Source organism: Sceloporus occidentalis, unplaced genomic scaffold (genome assembly GCF_023333645.1).
Source record: "Sceloporus occidentalis isolate IW3139 unplaced genomic scaffold, rSceOcc1.0.p SCAF_363, whole genome shotgun sequence".
In the NCBI taxonomy this organism is placed as follows: domain Eukaryota; kingdom Metazoa; phylum Chordata; class Lepidosauria; order Squamata; family Phrynosomatidae; genus Sceloporus; species Sceloporus occidentalis.
In genome coordinates this window covers 489,632-508,440 of record NW_028317343.1, presented here as the reverse complement: position 1 = coordinate 508,440, position 18,809 = coordinate 489,632, and the positions used below count along the sequence as shown (strand labels likewise).

Genomic DNA, 18,809 nt, shown 5'->3' with positions numbered 1-18,809 from the left:
TGTGCGCGGGGGCCGGGGGGCCGGGGAAGCTGTATGGAGTCACTCACACGGTGTGTTCAGGAAGGTGTGTGCGCGGGGGCCGGGGGGCCGGGGAAGCTGTATGGAGTCACTCACACGGTGTGTTCAGGAAGGTGTGTGCGCGGGGGCGGGGGGCCGGGGAAGCTGTATGGAGTCACTCACACGGTCTGTGTTCAGGAAGGTGTGTGTGCGCGGGGGCCCGGGGGGCCGGGGAAGCTGTATGGAGTCACTCACACGGTTGTGTTCAGGAAGGTGTGTGCGCGGGGGCCGGGGGGCCGGGGAAGCTGTATGGAGTCACTCACACGGTGTGTTCAGGAAGGTGTGTGCGCGGGGCCGGGGGGCCGGGAGGAGCTGTATGGAGTCACTCACACGGTGTGTTCAGGAAGGTGTGTGCGCGGGGGGCCGGGGAAGCTGTATGGAGTCACTCACACGGTGTGTTCAGGAAGGTGTGTGCGGGGGGGCCGGGGGGCCGGGGAAGCTGTATGGAGTCACTCACACGGTGTGTTCAGGAAGGTGTGTGCGCGGGGGCCGGGGGGCCGGGGAAGCTGTATGGAGTCACTCACACGGTGTGTTCAGGAAGGTGTGCGCTGCCAGGAGTTTCAGGCAATGGACCTCAAACAGAACCCGGTGGAAGAGCAGGTTGTGAGCCGTGGGTCGGATGTCGGGCGACTTGGAGAGACATTTCTGGACAAATTCCTGAAAGAGACAGACGGACACCCGAGACGCGGATCACTAACGCTGTAACCGGGGTTATACCGGTGTGAGCGGATCACTAACGCTGTAACCGGGGTTGTACCGGTGTGAGCGGATCACTAACGCTGTAACCGGGGTTATACCGGTGTGAGCGGATCACTAACGCTGTAACCGGGGTTATACCGGTGTGAGCGGATCACTAACGCTGTAACCGGGGTTATACCGGTGTCAGCGGATCACTAACGCTGTAACCGGGGTTATACCGGGTGTGAGCGGATCACTAACGCTGTAACCGGGGTTATACCGGTGTGAGCGGATCACTAACGCTGTAACCGGGGTTATACCGGTGTCAGCGGATCACTAACGCTGTAACCGGGGTTATACCGGTGTCAGCGGATCACTAACGCTGTAACCGGATCACTAACGCTGTAACCGGGGTTATACCGGTGCGAGCGGATCACTAACGCTGTAACCGGGGTTATACCGGTGTCAGCGGATCACTAACGCTGTAACCGGGGTTATACCGGTGTCAGCGGATCACTAACGCTGTAACCGGATCACCAACGCTGTAACCGGGGTTATACCGGTGTGAGCGGATCACTAACGCTGTAACCGGGGTTATACCGGTGTGAGCGGATCACTAACGCTGTAACCGGGGTTATACCGGTGTCAGCGGATCACTAACGCTGTAACCGGGGTTATACCGGTGTCAGCGGATCACTAACGCTGTAACCGGATCACTAACGCTGTAACCGGGGTTATACCGGTGCGAGCGGATCACTAACGCTGTAACCGGGGTTATACCGGTGTCAGCGGATCACTAACGCTGTAACCGGGGTTATACCGGTGTCAGCGGATCACTAACGCTGTAACCGGATCACTAACGCTGTAACCGGGGTTATACCGGTGTGAGCGGATCACTAACGCTGTAACCGGGGTTATACCGGTGTGAGCGGATCACTAACGCTGTAACCGGGGTTATACCGGTTTATACTGGTTTCACGTTCTTGGCTGTTGCCCCCCAAGCTCTGTACCTTCATATTGGGGTCTTCCAGTGACTGCACGGCCCGGGCGATGATCTCTTCAGACACTTTGTCCCCATTGGCCTGGATTTCCAGAACCGCCATCTATAGGTTACAGAGAGAGACTTACAGCCAATGCCTAGCGGCCCCTGCAGTGCCCCCCCCCCACCCCCGCAGGGGCCCTGCGCTCAACCAGCCCCAGCGGTTTTACTCCTCTTGGGGGTCCTGCCCCTGGTGCCCCCCTCCTGCTTGTCTTCTTGATGCCCCAACCAGCCTGGGGCCCTAGGCAGCTGCCTACATAGCAGGGCCGGCCCTGGACCCAGGGAGAAGCCGGAGATGGTAACTCCACTTCCCCCGCAGACTATACCCGGTTATAACGTATACATTAACCAGAGGGCCCCGGCCGCTGTATAAACGTATAACCCGCGGAACAGCCGCCATGATCCGCAATAAGTTACCCATAAATCCCCAGATCCACTGACAGTACCTCGAGAGCGCACATCCCGAACGAGAAGATATCCACCGCCGTGCCGTCCTCCACATCTGCAGAGAGACAGACAGACTGAGACCCCGGAGACAGACTGAGACCCCCGGAGACAGACAGACTGAGACCCCCAGAGACAGACTGAGACCCCCGGAGACAGACAGACTGAGACCCCCGGAGATAGACAGACTGAGACCCCCGGAGACAGACTGAGACCCCCGGAGACAGACTGAGACCCCCGGAGACAGACAGACTGAGACCCCGGAGACAGACTGAGACCCCCAGACAGACTGAGACCCCAGACAGACTGAGACCCCCGGAGACAGACAGACTGAGACTCCCGGAGACAGACTGAGACCCCCAGACAGACTGAGACCCCCAGACAGACTGAGACCCCCGGAGACAGACAGACTGAGACTCCCGGAGACAGACTGAGACCCCCAGACAGACTGAGACCCCCGGAGACAGACAGAGACCCCCGGAGACAGACAGAGACCCCCGGAGACAGACAGAGACCCCCGGAGACAGACAGACTGAGACCCCGGAGACAGACAGACTGAGACCCCCAGAGACAGACAGACTGAGACCCCCAGAGACAGACAGACTGAGACCCCCAGACAGACTGAGACCCCCAGACAGACTGAGACCCCCAGACAGACTGAGACCCCCGGAGACAGACTGAGACCCCCGGAGACAGACAGACTGAGACCCCCGGAGACAGACAGACTGAGACCCCGGAGACAGACAGACTGAGACCCCCGGAGACAGACTGAGACCCCCGGAGACAGACTGAGACCCCGGAGACAGACTGAGACCCCCGGAGACAGACAGACTGAGACCCCCAGACAGACAGACTGAGACCCCCGGAGACAGACAGAGACCCCCGGAGACAGACAGAGACCCCCGGAGACAGACAGAGACCCCCGAGACAGACAGAGACCCCCGGAGACAGAGACCCCAGACAGACTGAGACCCCCAGACAGACTGAGACCGGAGGAACCACAGACAGACAGACTGACTGACTGAGACCAGGACAGACAGATAGAGATAACACAGAGAGGACACACAGATAGGACGGACAGAGGGTGTTTCTATGGTAACAACACTGATATAGGGTAATCCCGTCAGTCCCTGCAGCGCGTGACCCGTCGGGTGGGAAGGATGGCTGCGCAGGCAGAATTAATGCGGGATCTAATAATATAACTAAAAACGCCACCTCCGCAGTCTGTCGCCAACAATCGCTGCCTTTGTAGGACAGTTTAAAAGCCTGAACACGGGGCAGGGGCAATAATCCCTGAACAGAGGCAGAGGGGGGGCAAACTGAGGGGGCAACAAACACTCCAGCAGCGCACGGGGTCTGATATACGATGGGGGGGGGGGGGGGGGCAGGGGGCGTCAGGAGCGCGTGGCGTTTTCGGTGATATCAGGGTATACATGCCGGTTGTAAATACCCCCCCCCCCCCCGGGTATCTCTGCGGGGCTCTTACAGCCGTACTCCGGAGGAAAGAAGTGCAGGGTGCGATGCTCTTCTTGCAGGATCTTTAACGGCGTGCGGAGGTCGTCCGGGACGGGCAGCTCTGCCGGGGGAATATTATATACATAAATACCGCATCGAGTAATAATAATAATAAATACGGCTGGTGCCGGCCGGATCGCAAGCTCCTGGGGCCATGTGGGATTCTGGGAGCTGTGAACAGGCTCCTCGGGGGCTGGTCCTCACCTGTACCTTATCCGGTTTCTTCTGTCTTAACCGGCGTGGGGCTACCATAGGGATCCCTGCTGGCCCGAGGGGTCCCTAGCAAGGTCATGTACACAGCCCTAGAAGCCCCGATAATGTGTAAAGAAACGGCTTTATTAAACGGGGCAAATAAACCCCATTATTCTTCTTCTAATAGCCCCACCCCCAGCCACACCTTCTTTTGATTTTTAAACATCGTATATCAAGGGTTGTGCCGTGAAATAACCCGTAACCAAGGGAAACTGCTTGTGGCAGAATTTGATGGAATCATTTTCTGCTTATCTGACATTTTTTATCAGAAATATTCTGCCGTTTTCTTTTTGGAGTTTTTGCCCCGTAATATAACGTTTTCAGCCGTTTGTATGATTCTCGCTCTATCTGACCCCCGATCTACTAACCCCCCGACTCCTTATCATACTGCCTGTGGGGGACAATAGAATGCCTCAGTCTCAAGCACCCAGTTGGACTCTCTGACTAATGAAAGTCTATGGAGGGACGGACTTCATTAGCATCGCCATAAAGCATCAGCTCAGTGTGGTGTTTGAGCCGGGAAAGTCACCCAAAATATCACATGACTGACAGCAACGGCTCCAGGCCTAAAGATAAAGGGGGGTTATTGGATCGCGAATCATCTCTCCCCCCTCACTTGCGCCCCCCCCCCCAATTTCTCCATTTTAATTAACCCCCGACTGTTTCTAATTTCCTGCCTGAGCCTCAAAACCCGGGACGGCCTCCTCCTGACTCCTCTTCTCTCGCTGCTTCTGTACACAAACGGCACGGGTTTGGGGACATCGCGGCACAGAAGAGGTTAATGCCCAAAATGTCTAAATCTCTCTAAAAAGTCCACATTAACCCTTCATGCTCAAAACCGACAGCACTTACCATGAGCGAACACTCGGTGCCAGACTGAGGACGACATCATCGTCATCATCATCATCGTCGTAAAGGGGAAGGGAAAAGCAGAGACAGAGAGGTGAGTTGCTGTGCAGGCGCACAGGGGGAGCTGGTAATTCCCCACTATTGCCCCCTCTGCCCCCCATTACCTGATCCAATCTTTATGAGGCCGTTGTGCTGGATGAAGATGGTGTCGTTGGTCAGGTTCCCGTGTATGATGGGGGGGTCGCAGGAGTGCAGGTAGCTGGCCGGGGAGGGTAAAAGTTAGTGCCGGCCGCCGGCCCCCGGCCCCCACGTACAGACAGCAGTCACGTCACCCCCCGACACACGTACAGACAGCCGTCACGCCGCCCCCCGCGGCCACACGTACAGACAGAGGTCACGGGGGTCTCTCTCTCACCTGAGCGCGGACAGGATCTGCGTGCACCATCGCTTCCACGCCTGCAGGGAACACGAGAGGGGGCGCATTAATATCCGCGCGGCCCCCGGACTGTTATTCCACGTCCGGCGTGCGCTGCCCCTCCCCCGATATCACTAAAATCTTATTAAACCGGCTGAAACTCCAGAACCCCCCAAAAAACAATCCCAGTGGGGTGAGATGGGACGGGAGAAGCGGGGGATGGGAGACGCTGGATGGGGGGGGCAGGATTGGTGGCATGTTGGCTGGTGGTGGGATGGGGGGGTTGCGGCAGACGCGGGGGAGGGCTGACGGGGGGGCAGGATTGGTGGCATGTTGGCTGGTGGTGGGATGGGGGGGTTGCGGCAGACGCGGGGGAGGGCTGACGGGGGGGGCAGGATTGGTGGCATGTTGGCGGGACGGTGGTGGGATGGGGGGGTTGCGGCAGACGCGGGGGAGGGCTGACGGGGGGGGGCAGGATTGGTGGCATGTTGGCGGGACGGTGGTGGGATGGGGGGGTTGCGGCAGACGCGGGGGAGGGCAGGATTGGTGGCATGTTGGCTGGTGGTGGGATGGGGGGGTTGCGGCAGACGCGGGGGAGGGGTGACGGGGGGGGCAGGATTGGTGGCATGTTGGCTGGTGGTGGGATGGGGGGGTTGCGGCAGACACGGGGGAGGGGTGACGGGGGGGGGGGGGGACGACTCACCCGCGCATTCATGGCTTTGTGGTTTTTCTTCGTCTTCTTGAGGAACTGCCGGAGGCTGCCGGACGACACGTACTCCGTTATGAAGACCACCTGCGGAGCGCGAGAGACAGACCGGTGACTCCCCCTCCCACACAGAGCCGCCCGCGAGACCCCCGAATCCTCCGCCCGGCCGCCGCCTCACCCGCACGCTGGCCTCCTTCATGTCCACCCAGTACTTGTGGAACTTGACCACGTTGGGATGGTCGATGACCATGAGGTTCTGGAACATGTTCCGGATCTTCTCCTGAGACAGAAAGGGTGTTAGAGAGGGCAGGACACAGCGGTCTCCCCGTTACCCGGCGCCGGTATTACCCCGCTCCGGGGCAGATGCAGCTTTTCCGTACCTCGTGAGCCTTGAAGACCCTCTTGTCGGAGAACTGGAGCTCGTTCCACACGACCTCCACCCCCTCCTCGGTGTCCATGGCCAGGTAGGTGCTCTCGATGCCCGGCATGTTCCCCTGATTCACCTGCAGAGACACCAGACGTGTGGGGGCATCAGGGGGCAAATACCACACGCTGAGGGTATGGGGGCAACAGGGGGCAAATACCACATGCTGAGGGTATGGGGGCAACAGGGGGCAAATACCACATGCAGAGGGTATGGGGGCATCAGCGGGGCACAGAGGGCAACATAGAGAGACAGAAAGAGAACAACAGAGGGCAAAAGCATACAGGGTCACCTGATAGGCCAGGGGCAACACAATGGGGCAGAATATAGGAGAAAAGATGGGGCTGGGAGCGATGGGGGTGATAGTGATGGGGGGTGGGAGTGATGGTGGGGGGGGTGATGGGCTTAATGGGGCAAAATCAGACCCCAGGCTATGAGCAGATTAGGTAAAGATCACCTTTTCACCCCAGACTATTAGACGTAGATTAATTAGTTGCCCCTGGGGTGATTATTGCCCCACCAGCCGGGGCAGGTGGATTTGAAGCGTTAATCATTTATTATCAGTCCCTTCTCTGCTGGTCTGCCGCCCATTAGCAGACATTATCACCGTCATTAAATCGCTCAGGCAGATAATGAGCCGGCCTTCGCGTGCCGATCGCTATCTGCGGACAAAGCGGCCTGTGTGGCGGATCCGGGCTCGGCACCGATATACCCCGCCGCGGCCTCCCACCATACACCGGGGGCAACACAGACAGACAGACACGGGGGCTAAAAATAGCATTTACCAAATGGGGCAGAATTAAAAGCCCACGGGGGCCGTATGTGCGTTAGTGGCGTGTGCACGCGTGTCATCGCATGCAAGAACCGTGTGCACCTGCTAACTGCCTCAAGGGGGTACTTGTGAGCGTTGCCCATCTGGCCAGTGGGGGAGGGGGGGGGGGCAAATGCCGCTTTATGGCTGGCAGGGCTTGAGCCACTGCCGTCCGGTGAGCTGAGGTCCGGCCACGTGAGGTTCTGCAGTCATATCTGGGGCAGTTAATTCAGGGTCCGGGGTAACAGAGTCTGAGTCCGGCTGCCCCGAGTCCGATGTGGCCCCCGAAGCCCTCCAATCCTGCGTGACAATAATTCATTAACCGGTTATAGCCAGGACAGAAAGGGACTGTCCCCGTAAACCCAGGAGTGCTGGTAGCTATAAGCACAATAGCAGGGCGAGGACGCGGGGGTTAATGTGCCAGTCGGCACGTACTGTTTACATGGCAGACAATGCCCCATTGTCCTCGGCGGTGGCAGGAGAGCTGTGAGTCCCCCCCCCCCCAACGACCGGCCGCCGCCGACATCACCAACAGATCTCGACGAGCCGTTACCGGCCAGAACGGGCAGCGCCACCGGCAGCTCAGAGCTTTATTTACTAAACCGGGAGTCGGCTCACACACACCACACCGAGCCGACGCTTTACGGCGACGCTAATGAAGTCTGATAATAACGACGAGACAGCCCCCCGGCGACAAGTCTCCGCCCACTGCCGGGGAGAACGTCCGCTTCACGGCGCGCCAGACTACAGCCGAGACATTAACCCCTCGCGGCCGTCGGGACACAGCGTAGCAGACGAGGCCCCTGCATGCATGTAGTTAACCTCTTCACTGCTGGACTGCCATGCATGCGCGAGGTTAACCTTTTCAGCACGTAATCCAATGTTTCTGCGAGACGCTGATGGGTGGGTGCGGGGCTGGGGAAGTAACATTTATACCCACGATTCAGAACCCCCGGCACATCGGCCCCATCCGGCCCCCGCCTCTCCTGCTGTAAAGACTCAAACTGTAATCAGTCGTTGGTCTCGTCTTAGATTCAGGAGCCGTATGTCTGTCCCATGCATGTTTAATACCCTCGCTGTATTACCCTCTACCACTTCTGCTGGGAGGCTGTTCCACTTATCTATCCCATGCATGTTTACATCCCCTCGCTGTATTACCCTCTACCACCTCTGCTGGGAGGCTGTTCCACTTATCTATCCATGCACGTTGGTATAAGTATACATTATACGGGGCCGGCCGGGCCCTGTATATCATGTGCTGCATTGTGGGTAAGGGGTTATCAGACTGAAGCAGGTTGTGTGACGCCCAGCGGGTGCCGTGAGATAAGGGGGCCGGGGTGACCGGGTGTTATTCTTCCCTCCGAGGGTTAATCCCCGGAAGCGTCACGTGGGGGCCGCCTGACTCGCAGGATCAGCCAATATTTACCTCCTGGCAGCGGGGGATGGGATTTGGAATGATTTGTTTTTAGAGGGGGGGGGGTGGAGGGTAAATGGGGTAACCGGGGAATTTCTCCAGCTCAGGTACAGGTTGAATTAATGCGGGCCCGGAATAAAAACCACCATGCACTCGGCAGCACAGCTTGCACTCTGTGGCTGAGGCCATGCGGGGGGCGAGCGAAACCTAATCCTGGCGCTGTTACCCGATGCGGAGGCATTTAACCCCTCAACCTTCAACAGGGGCCCCGGGGGACGAGGAACTGGAAACGGGGCCCCTGACGCAACTCAGTAAAAAAAACATTTCAGATTCAGGAGCTGTACCGGGGGGATACCGACAGATACCGGGGGGGGGATACCGACAGATACCGGGGGGGGGGGATACCGACAGATACCGGGGGGGGGGGATACCGACAGATACCGGGGGGGGGGGATACCGACAGATACCGGGGGGGGGGGGATACCGACAGATACCGGGGGGGGGGGATACCGACAGATACCGGGGGGGGGGATACCGACAGATACCGGGGGGGGGGATACCGACAGATACCGGGGGGGGGATACCGACAGATACCGGGGGGGGATACCGACAGATACCGGGGGGGGGGGATACCGACAGATACCGGGGGGGGGGATACCGACAGATACCGGGGGGGGGGGATACCGACAGATACCGGGGGGGGGATACCGACAGATACCGGGGGGGGGGGATACCGACAGATACCGGGGGGGGGGGGATACCGACAGATACCGGGGGGGGATACCGACAGATACCGGGGGGGGGATACCGACAGATACCGGGGGGGGGGGGATACCGACAGATACCGGGGGGGGGGATACCGACAGATACCGGGGGGGGGGGGATACCGACAGATACCGGGGGGGGGATACCGACAGATACCGGGGGGGGGATACCGACAGATACCGGGGGGGGATACCGACAGATACCGGGGGGGGATACCGACAGATACCGGGGGGGGATACCGACAGATACCGGGGGGGGATACCGACAGATACCGGGGGGGATACCGACAGATACCGGGGGGGGGGATACCGACAGATACCGGGGGGGGGGATACCGACAGATACCGGGGGGGGGGATACCGACAGATACCGGGGGGGGGATACCGACAGATACCGGGGGGGGGATACCGACAGATACCGGGGGGGGATACCGACAGATACCGGGGGGGGGGATACCGACAGATACCGGGGGGGGGGGATACCAACAGATACCGGGGGGGGATACCGACAGATACCGGGGGGGATACCGACAGATACCGGGGGGGATACCGACAGATACCGGGGGGGTACAGAGAGAGATACCGGGGGATACCGAGAGATACTTGGTGGGGGGGATACCGAGAGATACCGGCGAGAATACAGAGAGATTTTGCGAGATACCGGATGATCCCAAAAAGATACCGGGGGATGCCATGAGTTACCAAGACAATACATACCGCGGGGGGGGGGGGATACCAAGAGATACCAGGGGGGGGGCTAACACCGAGAGATACCAAGAGACAGATACAGGGGTAACGAGAGATACCAGAGGATACGGGGGGTAGCGAGTGATAACTGGGGGGTACAGAGAGATACCGGTGATGCTGGTTACTTGAATTTTTAGGGGTAATGGAGTCATTTCATATTATTGAGGTCACCCCCCCCCCGGCGGCCCCTAACCGTCTCCACCCCCACCGGGGTTTTTACTCTCTTGTTCTCTAAAAGGCAAAACCCCCTCCTGCCCCGGATATCTTGGAAGCAGTCCTGGGACTATGAGATGTATATTTAGAGAGGGGGTTAGTCACGGCGACCTCTGACCCCGCACTGACCTTTACACGGAGCCGCAGAAAAACCACCAATCAGGTCTAACAACAAATTATGGCGCAAAACTTGGTGAAATCACCATAGCAACCAATGGAATCTGCCTGCCAACTGCTCCACTTTCACCCCCAGAAACCGCTGTCCCCAGGGCTGAGCTGGGGCCGATCCGGAAAGACAGGAAGAGACGTAAACACTGCGGTAACACGGAACGGGGAGGAAAAAGCAACAAACAGCTCAGAACCGGGAATAAAATTATTAATAAACAAAAAACGCAAAGAAACACAAGGGAGCTGCCATGGTGTGAAGTCCCAGCAGAGGTGGTAAAGTACAGGTGAGTGAGACAGACGGGGTCGTTACCTGCTCCTTGCGCTTGTGCCACCTCCCGCAGGGGCTCTCCTCCACCACCTCGCTCTCATCTTCACTCTCATCATCCTTATCCCTGTCCGGCTTCTGCTGGGGAGAGGAGACGCGAGTCAGAGCCATCGGAGACGCGGGCTGCGCAGGCTGCGGTCACACGGCTCCCGGGCTGCGGTCACACGGCTCCCGGGCTGCGCAGGCTGCGGTCACACGGCTCCCGGGCTGCGCAGGCTGCGGTCACACGGCTCCCGGGCTGCGCAGGCTGCGGTCACACGGCTCCCGGGCTGCGCAGGCTGCGGTCACACGGCTCCCGGGCTGCGCAGGCTGCGGTCACACGGCTCCCGGGCTGCGCAGGCTGCGGTCACACGGCTCCCGGGCTGCGCAGGCTGCGGTCACAGAGGGTTAAAGGGCTGAGTGCTGACATATCACTCGCCTCAGTATTACAACAGCCTCTGTATATCCCGGCCCCGCCCCCTATCCCACCCACTAACACCACCTACAGCCAGAGCAGCGCAGGAATAGCAGAGCGCGCAGCAGGTACAGAGCGGTGCGGAGAGGAATCGCAGAGCGCTGCAGGTACAGAGCGGTGCGGAGAGGAATAGCAGAGCGCGCAGCAGGTACAGAGCGGTGCGGAGAGGAATAGCAGAGCGCGCAGCAGGTACAGAGCGGTGCGGAGAGGAATAGCAGAGCGCGCAGCAGGTACAGAGCGGTGCGGAGAGGAATAGCAGAGCGCGCAGCAGGTACAGAGCGGTGCGGAGAGGAATAGCAGAGCGCTGCAGGTACAGAGCGGTGCGGAGAGGAATAGCAGAGCGCGCAGCAGGTACAGAGCGGTGCGGAGAGGAATAGCAGAGCGCGCAGCAGGTACAGAGCGGTGCGGGGAGGAATAGCAGAGCGCTGCAGGTACAGAGCGGTGCGGAGAGGAATAGCAGAGCGCTGCAGGTACAGAGCGGTGCGGAGAGGAATAGCAGAGCGCGCAGCAGGTATTAACCCCGGAGCCTGGAACCCTAAGGGCCCCTCATACCCCCCACCAGAGAGAATGTACAGAAAACAGGCCTGATGGCAGCCGCGGAGTTAAACGCAGACTGTATACATTGCTGGCGGGTTAACCCTTTCAGTGACCTGCAGACTGTATACATTGGTGGCGGGTTAACCCTTTCCCTGCTGGTGTACACTGTGTAGCGTACTCCCTGCTGCAGTTGGCGTTTGCTGGCCTGACACATTTAACCCCTCACTCCCCCTCCCATCACTGTTATAGTTAACTAGATAGTCTAAGCCTCTGAGTAAGGGGTGAACACCTTTATTAACCCTTTTTAGGAGGAGGGGAGCCTGACATTCATCCAGCTACTCTACGACCACTTAGAGTGCACTTAAAGGGTTAACAAAGACACAGCACCGGGTTTTGGGGAATCTGGCCGGTGACCCTTTGAGTGCCGGCGTGGGTGACAGTCTACATGACAGAATGCGAGAGCCCCCTTGTTTTTGCTGGCAGTCGGAGGGTTAAGTAACACGTGTTCCCACAGATCCAGCTCCGACCGGCTGCTGCCTGAATCTTTAACCCTATCCTGACTGAGCGGCATCACCCCACACCACAGAAAGGGTTAACTCCTTCACCCGCCTCTTTATTGACTCAGGATAAACATAAACATCTCACCTTCACAGTTACCCCGGGGCAAAAGCTCCGCCCTTCCAGATAACCGCAAACGACCCCGACTCGGTGCAAACCTCCTGAGCAGGGGGCATTAATCCCCGAGGGGCTACTCCGTGGGGTCGCATTAATGAAACAGACTGCAAGCTCTTCATTACAGAATATGTCAGATTGTCAGCTCCTTGGCCCAGCGCCCAAAATGACTTTCTATCACCCAGATTACCTTCCCAGCGCGTCCTGTGTATGGATCGCAAGCTCTTCAGACTAGAAGTTAACCCCCCCAACCCCTTAATACCTGGTAGCGTCACCGGCAGATGTTACAGGTGGCGCTGAAGGGGTTAATGCCAGCCGTGAGTTTGTTTATCTGCAATTAACCCCTTATTGCCCGATATTGGCCCCGATCGCCTCTCCCGTCGCGCAGCGAACTCACCTCGGGCTGCGGGGAAGCGGAGTGCATCCGGGCGGCGTCCGAACCGAGTCACAGGACCCCCGGGTGAGCCGGAGCCACAAACATCAACGGCCCGGCGAGCCCCGGGCACGGGCTGATGATCCCCCCCGACGGAGCCTCGGACACGGGCTGATGATCCCCCCCGATGGAGCCTCGGACACGGGCTGATGATCCCCCCCGATGGAGCCCCGGGCACGGGCTGATGATCCCCCCCGATGGAGCCCCGGGCACGGGCTGATGATCCCCCCCGATGGAGCCCCGGGCACGGGCTGATGATCCCCCCCGATGGAGCCTCGGACACGGGCTGATGATCCCCCCCGATGGAGCCTCGGACACGGGCTGATGATCCCCCCCGATGGAGCCCCGCGCACGAGTCTCGCTCCCGGTGACCGGATCCGTGCGGACGGCTGGGAGTGTTATGAGTGAGTTTGTGGAAAGGCTCGGGCTGCCCTCTAGTGGAAAAAAATAAATAGGCCACAGAGAGCTGAACGCCTCCCACGCAGCTTCCCACGGGCGGAAACCCTACAACACCAGCAGAGATTGGAGGAGACCGCGTGTCCCCGACAACACACAGCATCCTCAGCCACACACACAACATCCTCAGCCACACGCACAGCATCCTCATCCCCGACCACACACAACATCCCCGACCACACACAGCATCCTCAGCCACACACACAGCATCCAACATCCTCAGCCACACACACAGCATCCTCAGCCACGCACTAGATCCCCATGAGAAAATCAGATCTCCAGCTGCACACAGGATCACTGGCTGAATCACTATGTTTTATTTATATAGCGCCAGCAGACGCCATAGCGCTGTAGAGTAGAGTGAAAATGAACAATAACACGAACACCCATAAGACATACTTATTACAGGGCCCTGCTCCCAGAGCTTACAATCTACTAGGAGGTTGACAGAGAGGGGGTGCTTGGCTGAGGATGATGGGATTGTAGCGGGGGGAGAGTCTGACCGAGCGGGGCAAGGGATCCCAGAGAATCGGAGCGGCGCGGGTAACGGGAGGAACTCTCTCAGGGATGTAGATTAGACAGTCGCTCATCACAGGCAGCAGTTTGTGTAGTGTATGGATGTGTAAATGGACAGGTGTGTGTATGGCCAGTGTGTATGTGTGTGGGCAGGTGTGTGTATGGCCAGTGTGTATGTGTGTGTATGGCCAGTGTGTGTATGGCCAGTGTGTATGTGTGTGTGGGCAGGTGTGTGTATGGCCAGTGTGTATGTGTGTGTGGGCAGGTGTGTGTATGGCCAGTGTGTATGTGTGTGTGGGCAGGTGTGTGTATGGCCAGTGTGTATGTGTGTGTATGGCCAGTGTGTATGTGTGTGTATGGCCAGTGTGTATGTGTGTGTATGGCCAGTGTGTGTATGGCCAGCGTGTATGTGTGTGTATGGCCAGTGTGTATGTGTGTGTATGGCCAGTGTGTGTATGGCCAGCGTGTATGTGTATCTAAGCCAGACAGAGATAGTGGTGCAGTAAAACAGCTATCATTATATAGCAAGCCAGACACAGATAGTGAAACACCATAACTCCCATCCCTATATACTGAGCCAGTCATTGGTGGTGGTGCAGCATAATTCATATCTCCCATCAGCACCATTTTTGTTTGTATTTCATTGCTTTTCACTCTCACTCACACTTTAACTAACTCTTATTCAGGCTCTCTCACATTCTCACACTCACTCATTCTTGTTTTCTCATGATCATGCTCTTTCTCACAGTCTCACTTATGCTCTCTCACACCCTCACTCAGGCTGTCTCACACTCATGCTCTCTCACTCGTACTCTCACTCACATTCACACTCTTACTTATTCATGCTCTCTCAATTACACACTCTAACTCATGCTGTCTCACACTCTCACTCTTGTACTCTTTAACACTCATGCTCACTCTGTCAGACTCTCACTCAAGCTCTCTCACACTCTCACTCCCAGCCTCTTACACTCTCGCTCACATTCTCCCCCCCCCCGCTGTCTGCTTCTATGTCTCCATATGCTTTCCTGCAGCGCCTCTTCTCTCTGGTGGCACCGCGGGGATGCTCCTGTGACACGCTTACCGAGAGGGAGAGACATCCGCCGGGAGAAGAGATTGCCGGGACAGTGCCTGAAAAACGGCGAATTGTAATAAACTCACTTACTGTATCATTCAACAGAGGACGGAGAGAGAAATAAAAGAGGGGTTAAGTGTGTAAGCATGTGTATGTATGTGTGTGAGTGTGAGTATATGCTTGTGTGTGAGTATGAATGAGATGATGCGCATGTCTCTGCAAATACCCCGCATCGGATGGAAACGGGATGGGAAGGGGGCGTTTTATTTGGTTATTACGCGAGTCCCAGTGACACCGCACCCCGTCTGAGCATCACGTAGCGATGGGCCGTGCAGATAATGGGGTGCACCAGACACTAATGGGGTTATTTATCAAGGTACAGAAAGCATACTGGGCTACCTCCCGGGAGTGGCTTTGCAAGGGGGCGGGGCTAGCCAATAAGCATACTTTCTTACCATTCAGTGGGCGGGACTAGCTGCCAATAAGGGCAAAGCTAGCCCCAAATGATGTTGGGCTGGGAGTGGCCCCAAATGATGTTGGGCAGGGAGTGGGAGTGGTCAAATGCCACGCCTCTTCACCAAAGGAAGAGCAGAGTGAGTGCAGCGCTTCACCCCGAGATTCCGAGTCGAACCCCAGGTATAAGTATTTGTTGAGTTTTGCGGGATCTGCTGCGGACTTCCTTCATCGGGCCCGGTTTACACGCGGAGAGGCGGAGATTACAGCAAATATAATAAAAATGGAATAAATGCATTTGGGCCCCGCGGTATCGGGGGATGGTGGGAGTTTCCTCTGGGAAATCCCGGGTTTCTGTATTTTAATGGATTATTATTTTTTTCAATTCGCAGGAACAGGAGCGGCCCGATCTTGGGGGTTTCCACGCAGGGAGCGGGCTTCAGCTGGAACGCTCGGCTTTATGTCAAAAAAGGTAATTCTGGAAAAAAGTTTGAAAAATAGACTTTCTATCCTGATTGGGCCGCTGCATTGGTTGCTAATCAAGCCATCTGAACGAGATCATCCGGACCGATCAACTCATCCCCATCCAAGCCGTCCTCCACTGTCATTTCACTTCCCCCTCATCCACCGATTAGATTGTAAGCTCCTGGGACTTTAAATTATTATTCCACTGTAACAGCGCTATGGAATCTGTTGGCGCTATACAAATAAATGTCATGTAACGGTGATGAGAACACTTTTAAAGCATTTTATGTGTAAACCCTATTTTTCCTACGCGCCGGTGACTATTAGTACCCAATCGTGTCAGTCTTTAGTGAATAAGACCCAGAAATTAGCATCCTCTCTCCAAGGCAGGAAAAGACTTTTTATAGCGAGATCGGAGACTCTCGTTTGGGAGCAGAACACGGGGTTAACGGAGATATTCAAAATGATAGGAGATGGGCAGAAATAATGAGACGGAGGAGAGATGGGGACAAAGAAGAGAGATAAAGAGAAAAGGGAGAAATGAGATAAAGAGATAGGAGAGAGATAATAAGAGATGGGGAGAAAAAATGGAGAGATAAAGAGGAGGAGAGATGAAGAGAAAGAGGAGAAATGACATAAAAATACTGTTTAATTTGATTTATTTGCATGACTTTGAGGCCATGGGGGGGGCAGCATTTCATCCTTTGACCCAGGAAGTACAATGTCTTGGGCCGGCCCTGGGCCCAAAGCAGCTGCTCCTTAAGCCCACCTGAGAGGTTCGCGACGCGCATGTTCAAATGTAGGTAACTAACATGTCCGGATCCACAGTGACTTGAACCAGCAACCTCGTGGACTCTGGATGAATCACTGATCCACTACTCCCTCAGGTGGAGCGTGGGCTGCCGTTTCCTTCTGTGTCTCCTCAGCCGAGTTATTCCTGCGCGCCCCTCACACGCCTGCCCCCCTATAGATGGCGCCCAAGAGAAGGACTAAGGCTGAAGTGGAGCGCAGCCCAGAACTGGATCCATCAGCGAGACTCCTACCTGACCCGGCACCCGCGCTGTCACGTTAGACTCAGAAGGAGGTACATGCGGCAGGTACATGCGACACCTGCAGCGAGATCCCCGCAGCCACGTTTACAGCGCCCGCCGCATCATTTTTTTATATTATATAAATGAATAGTTGATTTGAGAGGTGCCGACCAGTGCCGACCCGTCACCCACCACCAGCAAGTAAGCTTGCGCCACCCAACCCTGCTACCAGGGAGCAGGGGGCCCAAGTAATTGATTGCCCAGGGGCCCCTCAATATTAAAGATGGCCCTGATGACTTTTAAGAACCTATCAGTTGGGGTTTGCACAATGTCACTGACTGTCCTCAGATGTCCTGTAAACCCCTGGGTGTAATCTGCTGTCTAACCAGTAGGTGGCGCTGCCTGTCTATTGTTTCTATCAGACCCTGGAAGCTCTGCGCGCCCATAGGAATTACCCCAAACAGCCCTCTGCCCGGTGATCCGCTGGGGCAGATCCACAAAAAAGAAGCCAAGAACCTTGTTTGAAATCTCTATATTTTTTTAGGGGGATAAGCAAGAAAAGTGGGAATTGGGTACCGGCTGCCCCGCACGGTCTCTTTACACACAGATGACAGGGCAGGAATATATTCGGCACTGGAATTATTTGTAGCTCACAATTTTTTTTTTGAAAGTTTCTGATATCCTGTGAAGGGTTGGTTTTTGTTATGGCAGAAAATCCATTTATTTCCCATTTATGAGTTAACACGGTGCTGATAATGTTTGGCTTCCTGTAGGAACGGGGCAAAGGTGCAAAGATAAAATCAAATATACAACGTACGAGGCCGCCAGGTGCGAAGCCGGAGCCTCCGACCTATCAGAGGGCAAATCCCACCTGAGATTTTAGTGTTAAACCAACGCGAGGGTAAATAATCTGCCCCAGGGCCTGCGCGACCACCGCACAGGCCCAGTCACCCCAATATAGCCCTGAAATCGCATTACTTCCACATTTTCCTGCCGTAGCTTTGCATGCGCACGGCCTGCGAGTCGGCTGCCTGAACCAATTAGCAGCAATCAGCAAATTAATAATATCTTAATGGGGAGGAATAATCATGCCGCTCCTGAGAACAGGAAGTTGACATGGCTGCTCCCATTATATACACATCGGGTGGGAGGGTGTCTAATACACAAAGTAAATGGTTTATTTTAACCAATTAAATGGGTTTGTTTAGTGTATGAACCTGTGAACAGTAACGCAGATCCTCTACACGTGTACACGTCTTAAATACCCCCCCCCATGTTCATACATGTAAAATATTGTACATATGTACACAGCACTCTCTCAGGACTCCCTCCTTTAGTAAATAGACGCCGGTACTTTGTGTTAATGAAGAATATAAACGTTTATTACAAAATGAGAAAGAAGATTGTTGGGTTAACACAACGGTTATCACAGCTTAAGCGCCTTTAGTGTAAAAAGGCTGTTAATCACCCCGTTTCCATGGCTTTGCGTTATTTATTTATATATTTATTTTCTTTCCGACCGCCTGGCCCCCCAATTATTAAAATCTCGGGGCAAGAAAGTTATCCGTGGGGCGGCAATCCAAGGAAGTGAAATAAAACTTTATAATCACAAAGCTATTGTTTATTGGATAATAAAAATGCGCCAAGCTAAAGCCCCTCCCCCGCAAGAAATGCATAACATGTGGGCAATCCCACCCCCTCCCCCCCATAACCTTAGGGATTCTTGGTTGTATTCACCACAAATCGGTATATATTGGCGTAAAATAATGGTAACTATGGAAACAAAACTAGTGTGTTCCGTAAGGACAGTGTATCTACGGTCTCTTCAAGGATTAAAACCCCCAAGCCTTGGATGGTACATCCAGAACAGAAGTCATCGTTATGATGTCAGCGTCGT

The 18,809-nt window shown here is 56.0% G+C and overlaps 1 protein-coding gene across 1 annotated transcript; it reads right to left on the bottom strand.

The window, feature by feature from the left end:
* Positions 1–581: 581 nt before the first annotated feature.
* On the bottom strand, positions 582–10,895 carry LOC149273625 (nuclear receptor-binding protein 2-like; the record flags this gene model as incomplete). The annotated part of the gene is made up of 11 exons (XM_089506107.1): positions 10,806–10,895; positions 6,336–6,458; positions 6,134–6,235; positions 5,953–6,042; positions 5,250–5,290; positions 4,999–5,093; positions 4,838–4,861; positions 3,705–3,794; positions 2,221–2,276; positions 1,746–1,838; positions 582–714 (listed from the first exon to the last, which is right to left on the bottom strand). Coding segments are annotated over exons 2-11 (832 nt in total), but the record flags the coding sequence as incomplete, so codon positions are not given.
* Between the last annotated feature and the right edge of the window lie 7,914 nt (positions 10,896–18,809).